General features: G+C 43.9%; 1 protein-coding gene across 1 annotated transcript in view; it reads left to right on the top strand.

Annotated features, from left to right (window-relative positions):
• TACR1 (tachykinin receptor 1) overlaps positions 1-12,464 on the top strand; it is a 162,270-nt gene extending 149,806 nt beyond the window's left edge. The window contains exons 3-5 of the mRNA XM_036263131.1: positions 7,871-8,021; positions 10,874-11,070; positions 11,958-12,464. Coding sequence (XP_036119024.1) covers positions 7,871-8,021; positions 10,874-11,070; positions 11,958-12,249 — 640 coding nt within the window. The 3' untranslated portion in view covers positions 12,250-12,464. The remainder of the gene's footprint in view (positions 1-7,870; positions 8,022-10,873; positions 11,071-11,957) is intronic.
• Positions 12,465-12,862: the final 398 nt, after the last annotated feature.

The following is a 12,862-nucleotide window of genomic DNA, read 5'->3' as shown; positions in this document are numbered from 1 at the left end:
TCCAGATGTAAACTGAAATCCAAGACTTGGCCATATTCCAAGTTACACATGTCAACGGCATTGAATTCTGTGTCTGATGGTTTAAGCGATGCTATTTTTCAATAAATTATCTGCCATTATTGAATGCCGTGGACAATTTTTGTGTTTGGTGTATGTGTTCATTCTTGGAAAATTGTGGTTTCCCTGCTCTGAGTGGCATGTATCCATTCTTTTTTCTGAGCTTATCTGAGCAAAAAGACAAAGAAATGCAAAGGGTTGAAATGAGAAAAGAACAGATCTGTTTTCTGCTCCCATTTCAACCCTGAGTGACTTCAATTAGGCAATTACCTTCCCTGTGCCTTAATTTTTCCATTTAAAATGGGGTAAGCAATCTCTCTCTTATATCAAATCTCAGAGGTGATGAGATGAAGTCAAATCCACTTTCTAGAAATACATTTACAATGAAACTACTGCACATAGAAAATGTGCAATTGCTACATCTTCTACGAGCCAGTGGCTGTTTATGTTGTACCACACTTGATACCAAATTTCATCAGAAGAGTTCATCAAAAGGAAAAAGAGCGGTCACTAGCTGGCAATTTATTAGTGGATGTTGTGCTAAGATTTGCCTTGTGTGGAGGAAATACCTTCAGTGCACAGCAACGATCTGGGCACTCAGCACGAGGGCCATGAGTCTGGGCACCTCATCCAGACTGGGGGACATGGATGGTCATTAGTCACAGGCTATTGTGACTAGAATTGTTTTGATTATTTTAAATATTTTGCAGACACATTTATGCTACAATTTATATCAGAAAATGCTTACTGATATCAGTTGGCATCGATAGAAGCAGTTTGTAAACAATGCCTCACCAAAACAACCATATTGTAAATGCTCAGAAGAATGACACAGTACAAGCTTCACTTCTCTGTGTGCATCTGAGCTCTCCTCGGCTCAGTGTTCATCACAGGCTGCAGTAACGAGGGCAGGAGGTCACCCCAGCTCTGTCCCTGGCTGCTCACCCCACAAGGAGAATTCCACTGCGGTGACATCAGCTACTGAACCTCAAGCAGAGCCTAACACAATAGAGTTAAGAACTATTTGGAGGAGTTAAGGGTGGGTGAGTTTTATCAGCAAAACACTCATCAGCGCCCACTGATAATCAGGAAAACATATCACAGATAAAATGCAGTTTTGTTCTCAATAACTTGTAATAATCCAAGGAACTTTGCAAAGCTCATGCTACATTGGTAAAGACTGGATCAAGGTACATATTGGAAAACAGCGTCTTGACACAGTAAGGGACTGGGGGAGGAGGGTGCAGCGTACAATGTATGCAAGCACATAAAATGCATGCTGCTTTATTGTGGAGTCAATGAAGTGCCAGTAAGCTAAATGAAGTACATTCTCATGGGGCCAGGTGCCAGCTGCAGTTTGGCGCCACCTGGTGGCGGTTGTCTTTCAGACTTCAGTATCTGGCCGTGTGGCTGGTTGGAGCTTCCAGAACTACCATGGGGATTACATGATTTGATGTCATCTGCTAGACTGGAAAGATTGATCAGGAAGCAGAGTGCAGATTCAGAGGTTCCCTCACTGTCTTCCTGCTTCTTAACACAAGATCTCCCTCTTCACCACATTGCCTATTCCAAGTTAAGAACTTGAACCCACCATGGGAACTTTGTGGTCAATACCATCAGTGGGCCAGCGACTCAGCTCCACTCAGGAAACCAGCCCTCCTCCTTCATGACCTCAAAGCCCACTGACATGGAACTGTTAGCTGAAATACATCTTACAGAAGATTTTGGGTGTGACTGGAGAAAGAGAATTACACATGGGACAGGATCACACTGTCTTTGAATGTACTCTCATGTACCACCCTCTTTACAGTATACTGGGCAGTCCTCACCACAAGAAATTGTTTATTGACTGTTCTTTCAAATCTCTGCTTTCAATTGTGGGTTCTCTCTCTCTCTCTCTCTCTTTCTCTCTCTCTCTCTCTCTCTCTCTCATCTTTCTCTCTTTCTTATTACCTGTACTCTTAATATTTTTTTTCTTACAGAGACCAATTCAGCATTTTTCACCCCATTGCAAAGTATGTTTCTAGCCTATCTTTCCTTTTCCCAAAACACAATAATGTCCTCAGCCAAACCAGCCCACCATCTAATCTGTTCTTATGTTTCAGCAATACAAAGCCTGCAGAAGCTTTATACTCAGAGTTTGTTTTTCCTTTAACACGTCCACCAAATAGACATTTCAGACAGGAGTGTTAGCTACCTGCCTTCATCTCCATCCCTGCCCTGCCCCTCCCGCAGACTGAGGAAGCAGGGGTATGGGTAAGGGAGCTGCGTGTCTGCTGCTGGAGTCCAGGGTTTAAAGACCTCTTGTTCGAGAAGTCTCAAATTCTGGAGCCATGTCCAGCCACACATCCTTCTGAGGACCTTTGTCTTTGCCTGATAATGCTGATCAAGAGAGAATCTGAAACAAGGACATAAGGCCCTGGGCAGATCCATAGCATCCACCACTAAATTTCAGCATGAGCGTGGAAGCTGGGTTGAGCCACTGAATTGGCCATCTGATATCTTCAGAGAAGCTGCAGCCTGGCTGCAAATAACTGAATTTATCGCCTGACCCTGAAATGTGCAGATCCGGAGATATTTTATTTTTGGTAACTGAGTAAAATAATAAAACATTTGCACTGCCATAGATAAAAGATGTACTACCAAGCCACAGAAATTGAGATGTGCAGAGCTGGCCCCAGGAATAAGGGAGAGATCAAGGGAACAGAACAAGTCCAGAAATGGAGCCAAGTACCTACGTGAGTGCGTAAGGTACACGCGCAACTTCAAATCAGCGAGGAAAGGACGGCGGGTCCCACGATGGTGCTGGGGAAACTGTAAACAACTGTGGAAGAGAAAAACATGGAACCTTTTCTCATAAGACTCATGAAAATAAATCCCTGAGAGACGGAATAGATAAATGCAAACAATCAAATAAACAAGTGGGGGAAGTCTAGGCGAATGTTTTCATGATTTGGCTATGGAAAAGGCAGTCTAAGTATAATATGAGAGAAGCCATAAGGAGTCCTTACCGATTAATAAGCACAATATGAACACCCCCCAACATAAATTATATAAGCAGGCAAGTCACAAAAGAAGAGATGACAATGACAAAACAGCATAATTGTAAATTTTCTATTTACAGTGGATCAAGAACATTAAACGTGAAGTAGGGAACCATGCATACACGACTGTGTTGCTGAAGGACCAAAAGACACGCTGATGCCCAGAGCAGCCGTGCAAAGGGAAAAGAAACCTCACGCAGTGTTGCTGGTGGCAGAAACTGACACACATTTTCTGAAAACTGACAATATATACCAAACCCTTAAGGACACTTTATTCCAACTAATTCTTGGCAAATAAGAATGGGAGCAAAGATATACATTTGAATATTATAATCATAGCATGAATTAAATATCAAAACATAGTAAGTAATTCAAAAGTCCAAATTAGAAGATTGGCCAAATGACCTCCATAAAACAGAATAGTATTACAGTCATTAGAAATGTTGTCAAAGAAATGTATTTCTTGACCTAAAAAATGTTGTGACATAATGTTAAGTTATTAGAGTAATCTAAGCCCCAGACAGTTTGGCGCGATGGGAGAGCATCAGCTTGCAGACCGAAGGGTTGCAGGTTTGATTCCTGGTCAAGGGCACATACCTGGGCTGCAGATTTGATCCCTGGTCCTGGTTGGGGTTGTGCAGGAGGCAACTAGTTGATTTGTCTCTCTCACATTGATGCTTCTCTCTCTCGCTCTCTCCCTCCCTCCCTTCCACTCTATCTAAAATTCAATGGGGAAATATCCTTGGGTGAGGATTAATAAAGTAATCTAAAATGTGCTTGTGAATGTACAAATATAAGTCTGGATACATAAAGATATAGGAAGATATTAATCAATCTTATTAAAATTTATTTCTAAGTGATGGGATTATAGAAGATTTTGAAGGTTTTCTTTTAATGCGTGTCTATGATTTCAAATCCACAATGAATAGATAAAACTTGTGGTGAGATAACTGTTAATTAAAAAATGAAGAAATAAGAGATGTTCAGGCCTCCAGGCTCTCTGCCCACAGGCCTGTGTTCAAGCAGCTGCCGACACACTCCTGTGGAGGAGGGTGAGGAAGGCTTCCTCCTGGCTGGGGATGGACCAGGCGAGAATCCTGATGTTCCTCAAAGCCTGAGATGATGTCTTTCTTTTTTTGTTTGTTTGTTTTTTTATTTTTAATCCTACCCTAGGGCATTTTGCATTTATCTTCAGATAGAGTGGGAGGGAGGAAGAGAGAGAGAGAAACATCAACATGAGAGAGACACATGGAGTGGCTGCCACCTACACAACCCCAACTGGGACCGGGGACAAATTGCAACCGAGGTACGTGCCCTTAGCAGGAACCGAACCTGGGTCTCTCCGGTCCACAGGCCAACGCTCTAACCACTAAGCAAACTGGCCAGAGCCTAAGATGATGTCTTTCTATGAAGTATTTCCTTGGTGCCGGTTCTGTGAAAGAGATTAAAGAGGAATGCCATGGGGCTCTGCCTCCAAGGACAATATTATCCAGTCAAACAGATAAACTATAACAAGGCATCATTAATAGAAGTATATGCTCTAGAATGAAGGGGGTGACTGCACCACTCAGTTCATACCTTTCAGATTACACTTAGGCTCGACTTTCGTGCAGGGAGGCAGACCAGCTAGTACCCTCAGAAAACCATCATAATGGTGATGAGCCCTAATCCATTGCATATGACAAATTGAGTTACAGATATAGAATAATTAGCTTAGAGGAGAGAGATAAGACTTATCCTAGTCCAGGATCAGTAGACTTTATAGCAAGTGACTAGTGTGTCACAGGAGGTATTTAAGAAAAAGATAGAAGATTATGACATATGGAGATTGCAGACAAGGCTTTTACACTGAACGGGGACTGGGATTACATCAATGCCCTTTGACCTCTCTGTAACAGCTGAAATCTTCCACTACCACCACCACCAAACAAAATTATCTGCAGAAAGGCCATCTATAAACCCAGCAAAGCAGAGCTGCCTCCTAGACTGAAGGTGGGGAACACAGAGCCCTGCCCTCTTGGCCTCCTTCTGTCCCCACCCCACGGCACCTGGAGCCTCCACGAAGTTCATTAGAAGGCACCCTAGACACTGCTTAATAGACGTGTCCACCTCCATTTCAAATGCTGAGGATGGCTTCAGAAACCAGAACTGCTGTTGCTTGGACGGTGAGGTGACTTCAGCCCAGGGAGCCCTCAGTGAACCTGGATTCGTGAGCATTAAGGTATTAAGGGGTTAAGAACAAGGGAGCCTGCAGGACCTGGGGCTGCACCGTCTGTATTCAGCAAGTTTATCCTGTAAGTGTGCCGAGCTCCCTTTGCTGCTCAGAGGAGTCCACTGGAGGGAACAAAGACATGAAGCTGTTTCTCGTACCGTCCTTCTGAAAGTACTGATAAGTCCACTGGCAGGATTTAATGAGCAAAATCAGGGCACGTCTCATCAGGTAGGAACCGAGCGGTCTCTCCTGTCGCCGTCCCTTGCAGTCACTCCTGATGCTTTCTCTGGCTCATGTCTGACGCACTCCTGACCCCGATCTCCTCTCCCAAGACACGTATTAACTGAGAACTGATAACATTCTGCCTGGCAGGAACCTAGAAATATTAGATTCAAGAGCCAAAAAGTGCAAGGAACCGCACAAAACAAGATTACACAGGGTTCGCTGACCAGCTCTCTAAAATAATAATTTTGGCAAGAAATAAAAGAACAGAGTTACTTCCAATTAACTACAAGGATATGGTTTTAAAAAAAAATTCAAACAGGTATCAAGGGGGAATAAACGCATTCATTTTCATATTTTTCCATGATGGCATTTCATTCATTTGGCCTACAATCATGTAGAATGTTTGATAACTTAGACATCTTCTGAATAGAATGTTTGTAATTTCTTTGTAAAGGGAGTTTATCTGAGCAAGACAAGCGGCTCCCGAAAGAAGTGAGAACGCAGGGGGACCCGGAACGCCTGGTGAGGCGGGAGCAGCCTGTCTTCAGGGAACAGGGCGCTCAGCTCCCTGCGTGGCTCAGTCTGTGGTCTGTTACTTACAAACCGGAAGTGTCTTCGAGTTGCAAATTTTAACATTCAGAGTCCTGACTTTGTGAAGAAGTCTTCGAAAACAAATGGAGAGCTGGGAAAGGAGAAATTGAGTGAATGAGGGGGTTTTCCTTATGGAAAAAAAACTTCACTCTGGAGAATAAACACCAACAGAATGGAAGAAAATATCACTGGGTGACTTTTCTTCAGTGACAAGAAGCTGATTCTCGGGTCTGTATTCTAATTCCAGCTCCTCTTTTTACCAGCTAAGAATTTAAGCAATTCAATTAAATTCTAAACTCCGGTTTTCTCCTTTACGAAATGGGATCGTGATAGTACCCACCCAGCCATTTGTTTTCAGGATTAGCAAAGTGCTTGGCATTGTGCTGGTCACACAGTGAGGTCCGACTCCCATTTCTGTGAATACTATGAATACTGTCATTGACATTATTAGCACAGTGATGTAGAGTTCCTCAGTATATTAGCTGTTATTATTACTATTACAATTACTATTACTATTGCTGTTACTATTACTATTACCATTAAGAATGCTGAGCTTCTCCATTAAACTCACATCTGGGGAAAGGGCTACAACGAGTCAGACATGCCAACCACCCCCTGAGAAAGATATCCTTTCTCAAAATTCAAAAACCATATTTGAATGTCCTACTTAGAAGGAGTCTTGTTTGAAACAGAATATGATAAATTATGCGATTCTAGCAAACCCCAAAAGTCTCAACGGTTTAACCCTGCGAAGTGTTAAGCACCGCTCAAGTCCCGGTCACACTCAAGTCAGTTGCTATTGAAACTCCAAGTGGTGACTCAGAGACCAAGACAGCCCCCATCTGGAGATCTATTTTTAAGAACCAGACATAGAAGTAGCTTACACTTTATGGCTTTTTCCTATTGATTATAGACTGAAATAAATCTTATCTCTCTCCTCCAAGCTAATTACTCTTATATCTGTGACTCCATTTGTCATCTGGAATGGATTAGGGCTCATCACCATCGTAGTGATTCTCATCTGAAGGTACTAGCTGGTCTGCCACCTGCACCAAAGTCAAGCCTGAGTGTAATCTGAAAGGTATGAACTGAGTGGTGCAGTCACCTCCTTCACTCTAGAGCAGCGGTTCTCAACCTTCCTAATGCCACGACCCTTTAATACAGCTCCTCATGTTGTATGTGGGCGTATCTGCATGTGGGAGGACCCGCCTGGGGACGGATAGAGGAGCGGTGTCTCGGTTCCTAAGACCATCGGAAATATGTGTTTTCTGATGGTCTTAGGCGACCCCTGTGAAAAGGTCGTTCGACCTCCAAAGAGGTTGCAACCCACAGGTTGAGAACTGCTGACTAGAGCATATACTTCTATTAATGATGCCTATAGTTGCATTCTTTATTTTTCTTGGAGGGAGAATGTCAACAATATTGAACTTAACATTAACTAAAATTGCCATAGGTATATAACGGATTTGGTTCTCTTTAATCAATGTTTATTGTTTTTTCAATCTGAATAGGAATCTTCATTGTAGGAAAAGTCTACTAGAAAAACATAAGTTGAAGAGATTTGCTTCCTCAAGTTTATGCGTTAATGTATCACCCACTTGTCCAATGCAGGTGGCAAGCCTCCCTGGGATGTGTCTTGTCACCCAAACTTATTAGTGGCAAATGCTGAGAAAGGTAGCTGCCAAACCTTGATCACCCCTGCTGTTTCTGAGCCTGACCCCTTCCATCTACCTTGTTCCAGGTACCACATTTGTGTGACTGTGCTGATCTACTTCCTCCCCCTGCTGGTGATCGGCTATGCGTACACCATTGTGGGAATCACGCTGTGGGCCAGTGAGATCCCTGGGGACTCCTCTGACCGTTACCACGAGCAAGTCTCTGCCAAGCGCAAGGTGAGCAAGGGGCAGGCAGCAGTGAACCCACCTGACAAAGGCAAAAGGTTGGCAAGCCTATGGGCCCAGGGCCTCAGGAGGCTCAGAAACAGGAGGCACAAAACATCCCTGAATCTAGGGAACAACAGAGGGGACAGGAGAGTGGAGGGGGAGGGAGGGGATCCTTTTTCAATGTATGGGCAACCTGGGTCTGCCCACACATTAAGAGTAATTGCCATAGAACAGCAGTTCTCATCCTGTGGGTCGTGACCCCTTTGGGAATCCAACGACACTTTCACAGGTGTCGCCTAAGACCATCGGAAAACACATATTTCCGATGGTCTTAGGGACCGAGACACCGCTCCTCTATCCGTCTCCAGGCGGGTCCGCCCACATGCAGATCCGCCCACATACAACAGGAGGAGCCGTATTAAAGGGTCGTGGCATCAGGAAGGTTGAGAACCACTGCTTTAGAGGGACCTGGAGAGCATTATGCTAACCAAAATAAGCCAATCAGAGAAAGACAAATACCAGATGATCTCACTTATTTGTGGAATATAATGAACAAAATAAGCTGATGAACAAAATAGACCCAGAGACATAGAAAGGAGTACGGTTCAGACTGACGGACCTCAGAGAAGGGGAGTGGGGAGATGGATGGGGTAAACCAAAGAATTTATATGCCTGTGTGCATAACCAATGAACAAAGACAACAATGCTGGAGAGGTAGGGGGGCAGGATGGGGAGAAGGGTGTCTGGGGGAGAAAGGAGAAACATCTGTAACAAAAATAAATTAATAAAAATTGGAAAATAAAAGAGTAATTACAGCCTATCAAGCCATTAAAACACCACACACACACACACACACACACACACACACATTATTTAACTACAAAAGCATTAAAGAATTATTTAGTCCTCTTATTATTTATTTAAAGTTTGGCAAAATAATGCATTTACTTGGTGTAAACATCAACAAGTATTAAAAGGAACATTATGGTGGTGGAAAACAGATCAGGTTCATATGGGCTGCCTATCAAGGGACAGCATGAGCTTCTTTGTGGTGATGGAGCCGTTCTGTATCCTGATTGTGGTGGTGTTTTCACTCATCCGTGCATGTGATACAGTTTCTTAGAACTATATACCAGAAAAATGAGCACGTGTGAAAACAGGCAAAATCCAAGCACCGTCTGCAGTTCAGTTTCTAGCACGGCATTAACGCCGATGTCCTGGTTTTTTGTTTTTTTTTTTATCCTCACCCGAGGATATTTTTCCATTTTTTGTACAGATAGAATGGGAGGGAGAGAGAGGAAGGGAGAGAGAGTGAGAAACATCGACGTGAAGGGACACATCGAGTGGCTGCCACCCGCACGACCAACCAGGACCGGGGACAAACTGCAACCAAAGTACGTGCCCTTAGCGGGAACCGAACCCGGGTCTCTCCGGACCGCAGGCCGACGCTCTAACCGCTGAGCCAAACTGGCCAGGGCGATGTCCTGGTTTTGATCATGTGGTGTAGTTATGTTACACGGTGCCACTGGAGGAGACTGGGAACTCTCTGTACTATTTTTGTTATTTCTTGGGAGTCTTAAGTTATTTCAAAATGAAAAGTTAAAAAAATATTCAGAGTCTTACCATGCCCAGACCGGTACCATGCCCTGACCGGTTTGGTCAATGGTTAGAGAGTCGGCCTACGGTCCGACGAGTTGCGGGTTTGATTCCGGTCAAGAGCATATACTTCGGTTGCCGTTCGCTCCCCAGCCCTGGTCGGGGTCGTGCAGGAGGCAACCCATCGATGTCTCTCTCTATCTCCCTCCCACTCTATCAGAAGATAAATGGGGGAAAAAATATCCTCAGGTGAGGATTAAAAAAAAAAGAATCTTACCATGAAAAGGATCCCACCTTTCTAGGTCCTCTATCCGCCTGCTCCCAAGTACATAATGCACACTTGCTATGGTAGCCACTGTTATTTTTTTTCTTATTAATCCTTCCAAATATTATAATGCATTTGTAAGCCAAATAAATATAAATTATCTTCTTTCCTCTGTTTTTTTTTTTTTGGTAATTAGTAAATATATACTTTCTGCCCTTCGCTTTTTTCACCTAATATCCAAAAGACCTTCAAAAATCAATATATAAAGAGCTTTCTCCTTTTTTCTTTCTTCCAGTACAGCTTTGCATAGTATTTCATTGTGGAGGCTAGGTAGTTCTGCACCAATTTACTGGGGAAAGAGGGAAGGGGTTATATCACCTAGTGTTCAGAAAACCTTGTAAATCCCTTTTAAACATCAGATTCTCCCTGTGGTAGCTGTTCAAATCCTGTCCCTTCTCCTTCCCTCCCACTGAGACTCCAAGCAAGAACCCTGCCCTCGCTCACTGCCTCTTCCCTCTGATGCTTCCTCACTTCCTGGGTATTTCCCTCTTGAACCCTCATTCCCCTTGGCTGATGAATTTGATCTCCCTTGGCTTCTCCAGTCATTGCCCAGAGGATGATATAACACAGTGATTCTCGAACATGAGTGGGCATCACAATCATTGGAAGGAAGGGCTTGTCAAATGCAGAATTCTGGGTCCTACCCTCAGAGTTTCTTATTTGGTAAGCCTGGGTGGGATCCAAGAATTTGCATTTCTGACAAGGTTTCAAGTGATGGTGATGACACTGGTCCTGGGGCCACACTCTGAGAACCACTGACATAACCCAAGTCCTTTGGTACCACATGTAAAAGGTCCTTCCTCCTCCTCAAATAGGGTTGTTATAAATAGTTGCCACCTCATCCTGCACTGTGGGCAGTGGAGGGGGAGGAGAAGAGAGAAAGTCACTATAAGAAAAAAAGAATGTGCTGGGGTGTCTCACTGTCTCGCCCTCTTACCAGGTGGTCAAGATGATGATAGTTGTGGTGTGCACTTTCGCCATCTGCTGGCTGCCTTTCCACATCTTCTTCCTCCTGCCCTACATCAACCCAGATCTCTACCTGGAGAAGTTTATTCAGCAGGTCTACCTGGCCATCATGTGGTTGGCCATGAGCTCCACCATGTATAACCCTATCATCTACTGCTGCCTCAATGACAGGTGAGGACCCCATGCCCCAGACTCTGTCTATATAACCACCAAGCAGCCAACCTAAATGAGCAAACCTGGCTGTGAGACAAGAGGGAGTGGTAGGGACTGCAGCAAACTAATCACCACATTACTCAAGCCCTACTGATTATCACCATTGCAGGAAGATAAGCCTAGAGGGGTACATATTTTTCTTTTCCAAGAAGAACAAGAAATCCATATTTTTGTGTGATACCTTCTAACTTTCAAACACTGGCAACTAAGTTAATGGGGGCTGGGGTACAGATAAGAAAAAATAACCTCTGTGGTTGATGTGTATAAAGCAGGTACACGGGATGGATCCAGTTTGTGGCCTGTGAGTTTTCTTACTCTGCCCTATGGATTCATTGCACAGAGGGCTGTGCATGGAGACAGAGAGATGGATCGAGTGTGGGAGTCAGATCGAGTGAGGCACACTGAAGGAACATGATTGGCAGAAAGTCATCCTTTGTGCACTGAATTACTTGAGGGGAAGGACTGACTCTTTTTATATGTTTTTACTGCACAGTGACTAGCACAGTATCATTCACATAGGAAACCCTTGGTGGATGCTTTATTTTTATGTTGAGTTGACCCAAAGTTGCTTGAACCTGTACCAGTAGAGGCAGCATAGTTCAGTGGCTGCCTTCAGGAAAGACATATTTCACCTGAACTTGGGTTTTAGTACTGGATTAGACTTTAATGACCAACCTTCACATTTTTTTGACCTTACTGTCTCCAGTTCTCAATTAATTTTAAAAATAACAACGCAGAGTCATGCTTAGGTGTATTTATGTGTTAAAGAGCTGATGCAAAGGTGGGAAGACCCTCTGAAAGCAGACTGTCCCCCAGAGTCACCTCTTTACCTGCTCTCTCTCCAGGTTCCGGCTGGGTTTCAAGCATGCCTTTCGGTGCTGCCCCTTCATCAGCGCAGGTGACTATGAAGGGCTCGAAATGAAATCTGCCCGGTACCTCCAGACCCAGGGCAGTGTGTATAAAGTCAGCCGTCTGGAAACTACTGTCTCCACAGTGGTGGGTAACCACGAGGAAGAACTGGAGGACGGCCCCAAGGCCACGCCCTCATCCCTGGACCTGACCTCCAATGGCTCCTCTCGCAGCAACTCCAAAACCATGACAGAGAGCTTCAGCTTCTACTCCAACATGCTCTCCTAGACCCCGGAGCCTTCAGCAGGAGCAGCCACCATTGTCTTTGTCTTGCTTCATTTCATGCATGGATAATTCCTTGATCTGGAAACCATCAGAAACACCCTAACACTGGGGCTTGTGAAAGGGTCAGGATGCTTTAGGAAAAACATTCCATCCTGGAGTTAAAAAAAAAAAAAAAAAAAAAAACTGGATTCTTCCATGTTCTTGCCACCCCCAAGCTGTGTGACCCAAGGCACATTGTCAAACTTCTCTGATTCTATAAAATAGGAAGGTTGGGTTCAATGTTCTCTACAGTCCATTTCATGGTTCTAGAATACACTTTGGTTGTATGTGGAGCATTCATTGCAAGATGAATTCTGCAATGCAGCAACAGACCCAACTGATCTGTTTGCCTGGAGCCTCTGTCTTATTCCAATAAAGTCATTCTTAATCATGCTCAGATTACCCTCCTTTAGCTGGGGAACACCTTCACTTGATAGGGTGAACAAAAGAAAGAACCACAGAAAATCTGAATGAGAGATTTAACCCCATCTTGCAAGCACCTGTGAAAAGAAGACACAAATCTGCTTTTTGGCATCTCAATATTTTAGGACATTTAAACTTCAAGGGATAGAGAACC

The sequence above is a fragment of the Molossus molossus genome, unplaced genomic scaffold (assembly GCF_014108415.1).
Source record: "Molossus molossus isolate mMolMol1 unplaced genomic scaffold, mMolMol1.p scaffold_m16_p_15, whole genome shotgun sequence".
Classification (NCBI taxonomy): Eukaryota; Metazoa; Chordata; class Mammalia; order Chiroptera; family Molossidae; genus Molossus; species Molossus molossus.
Note: the sequence above shows the minus strand (reverse complement) of the source record. Positions and strands in the feature narration are given on the sequence as shown.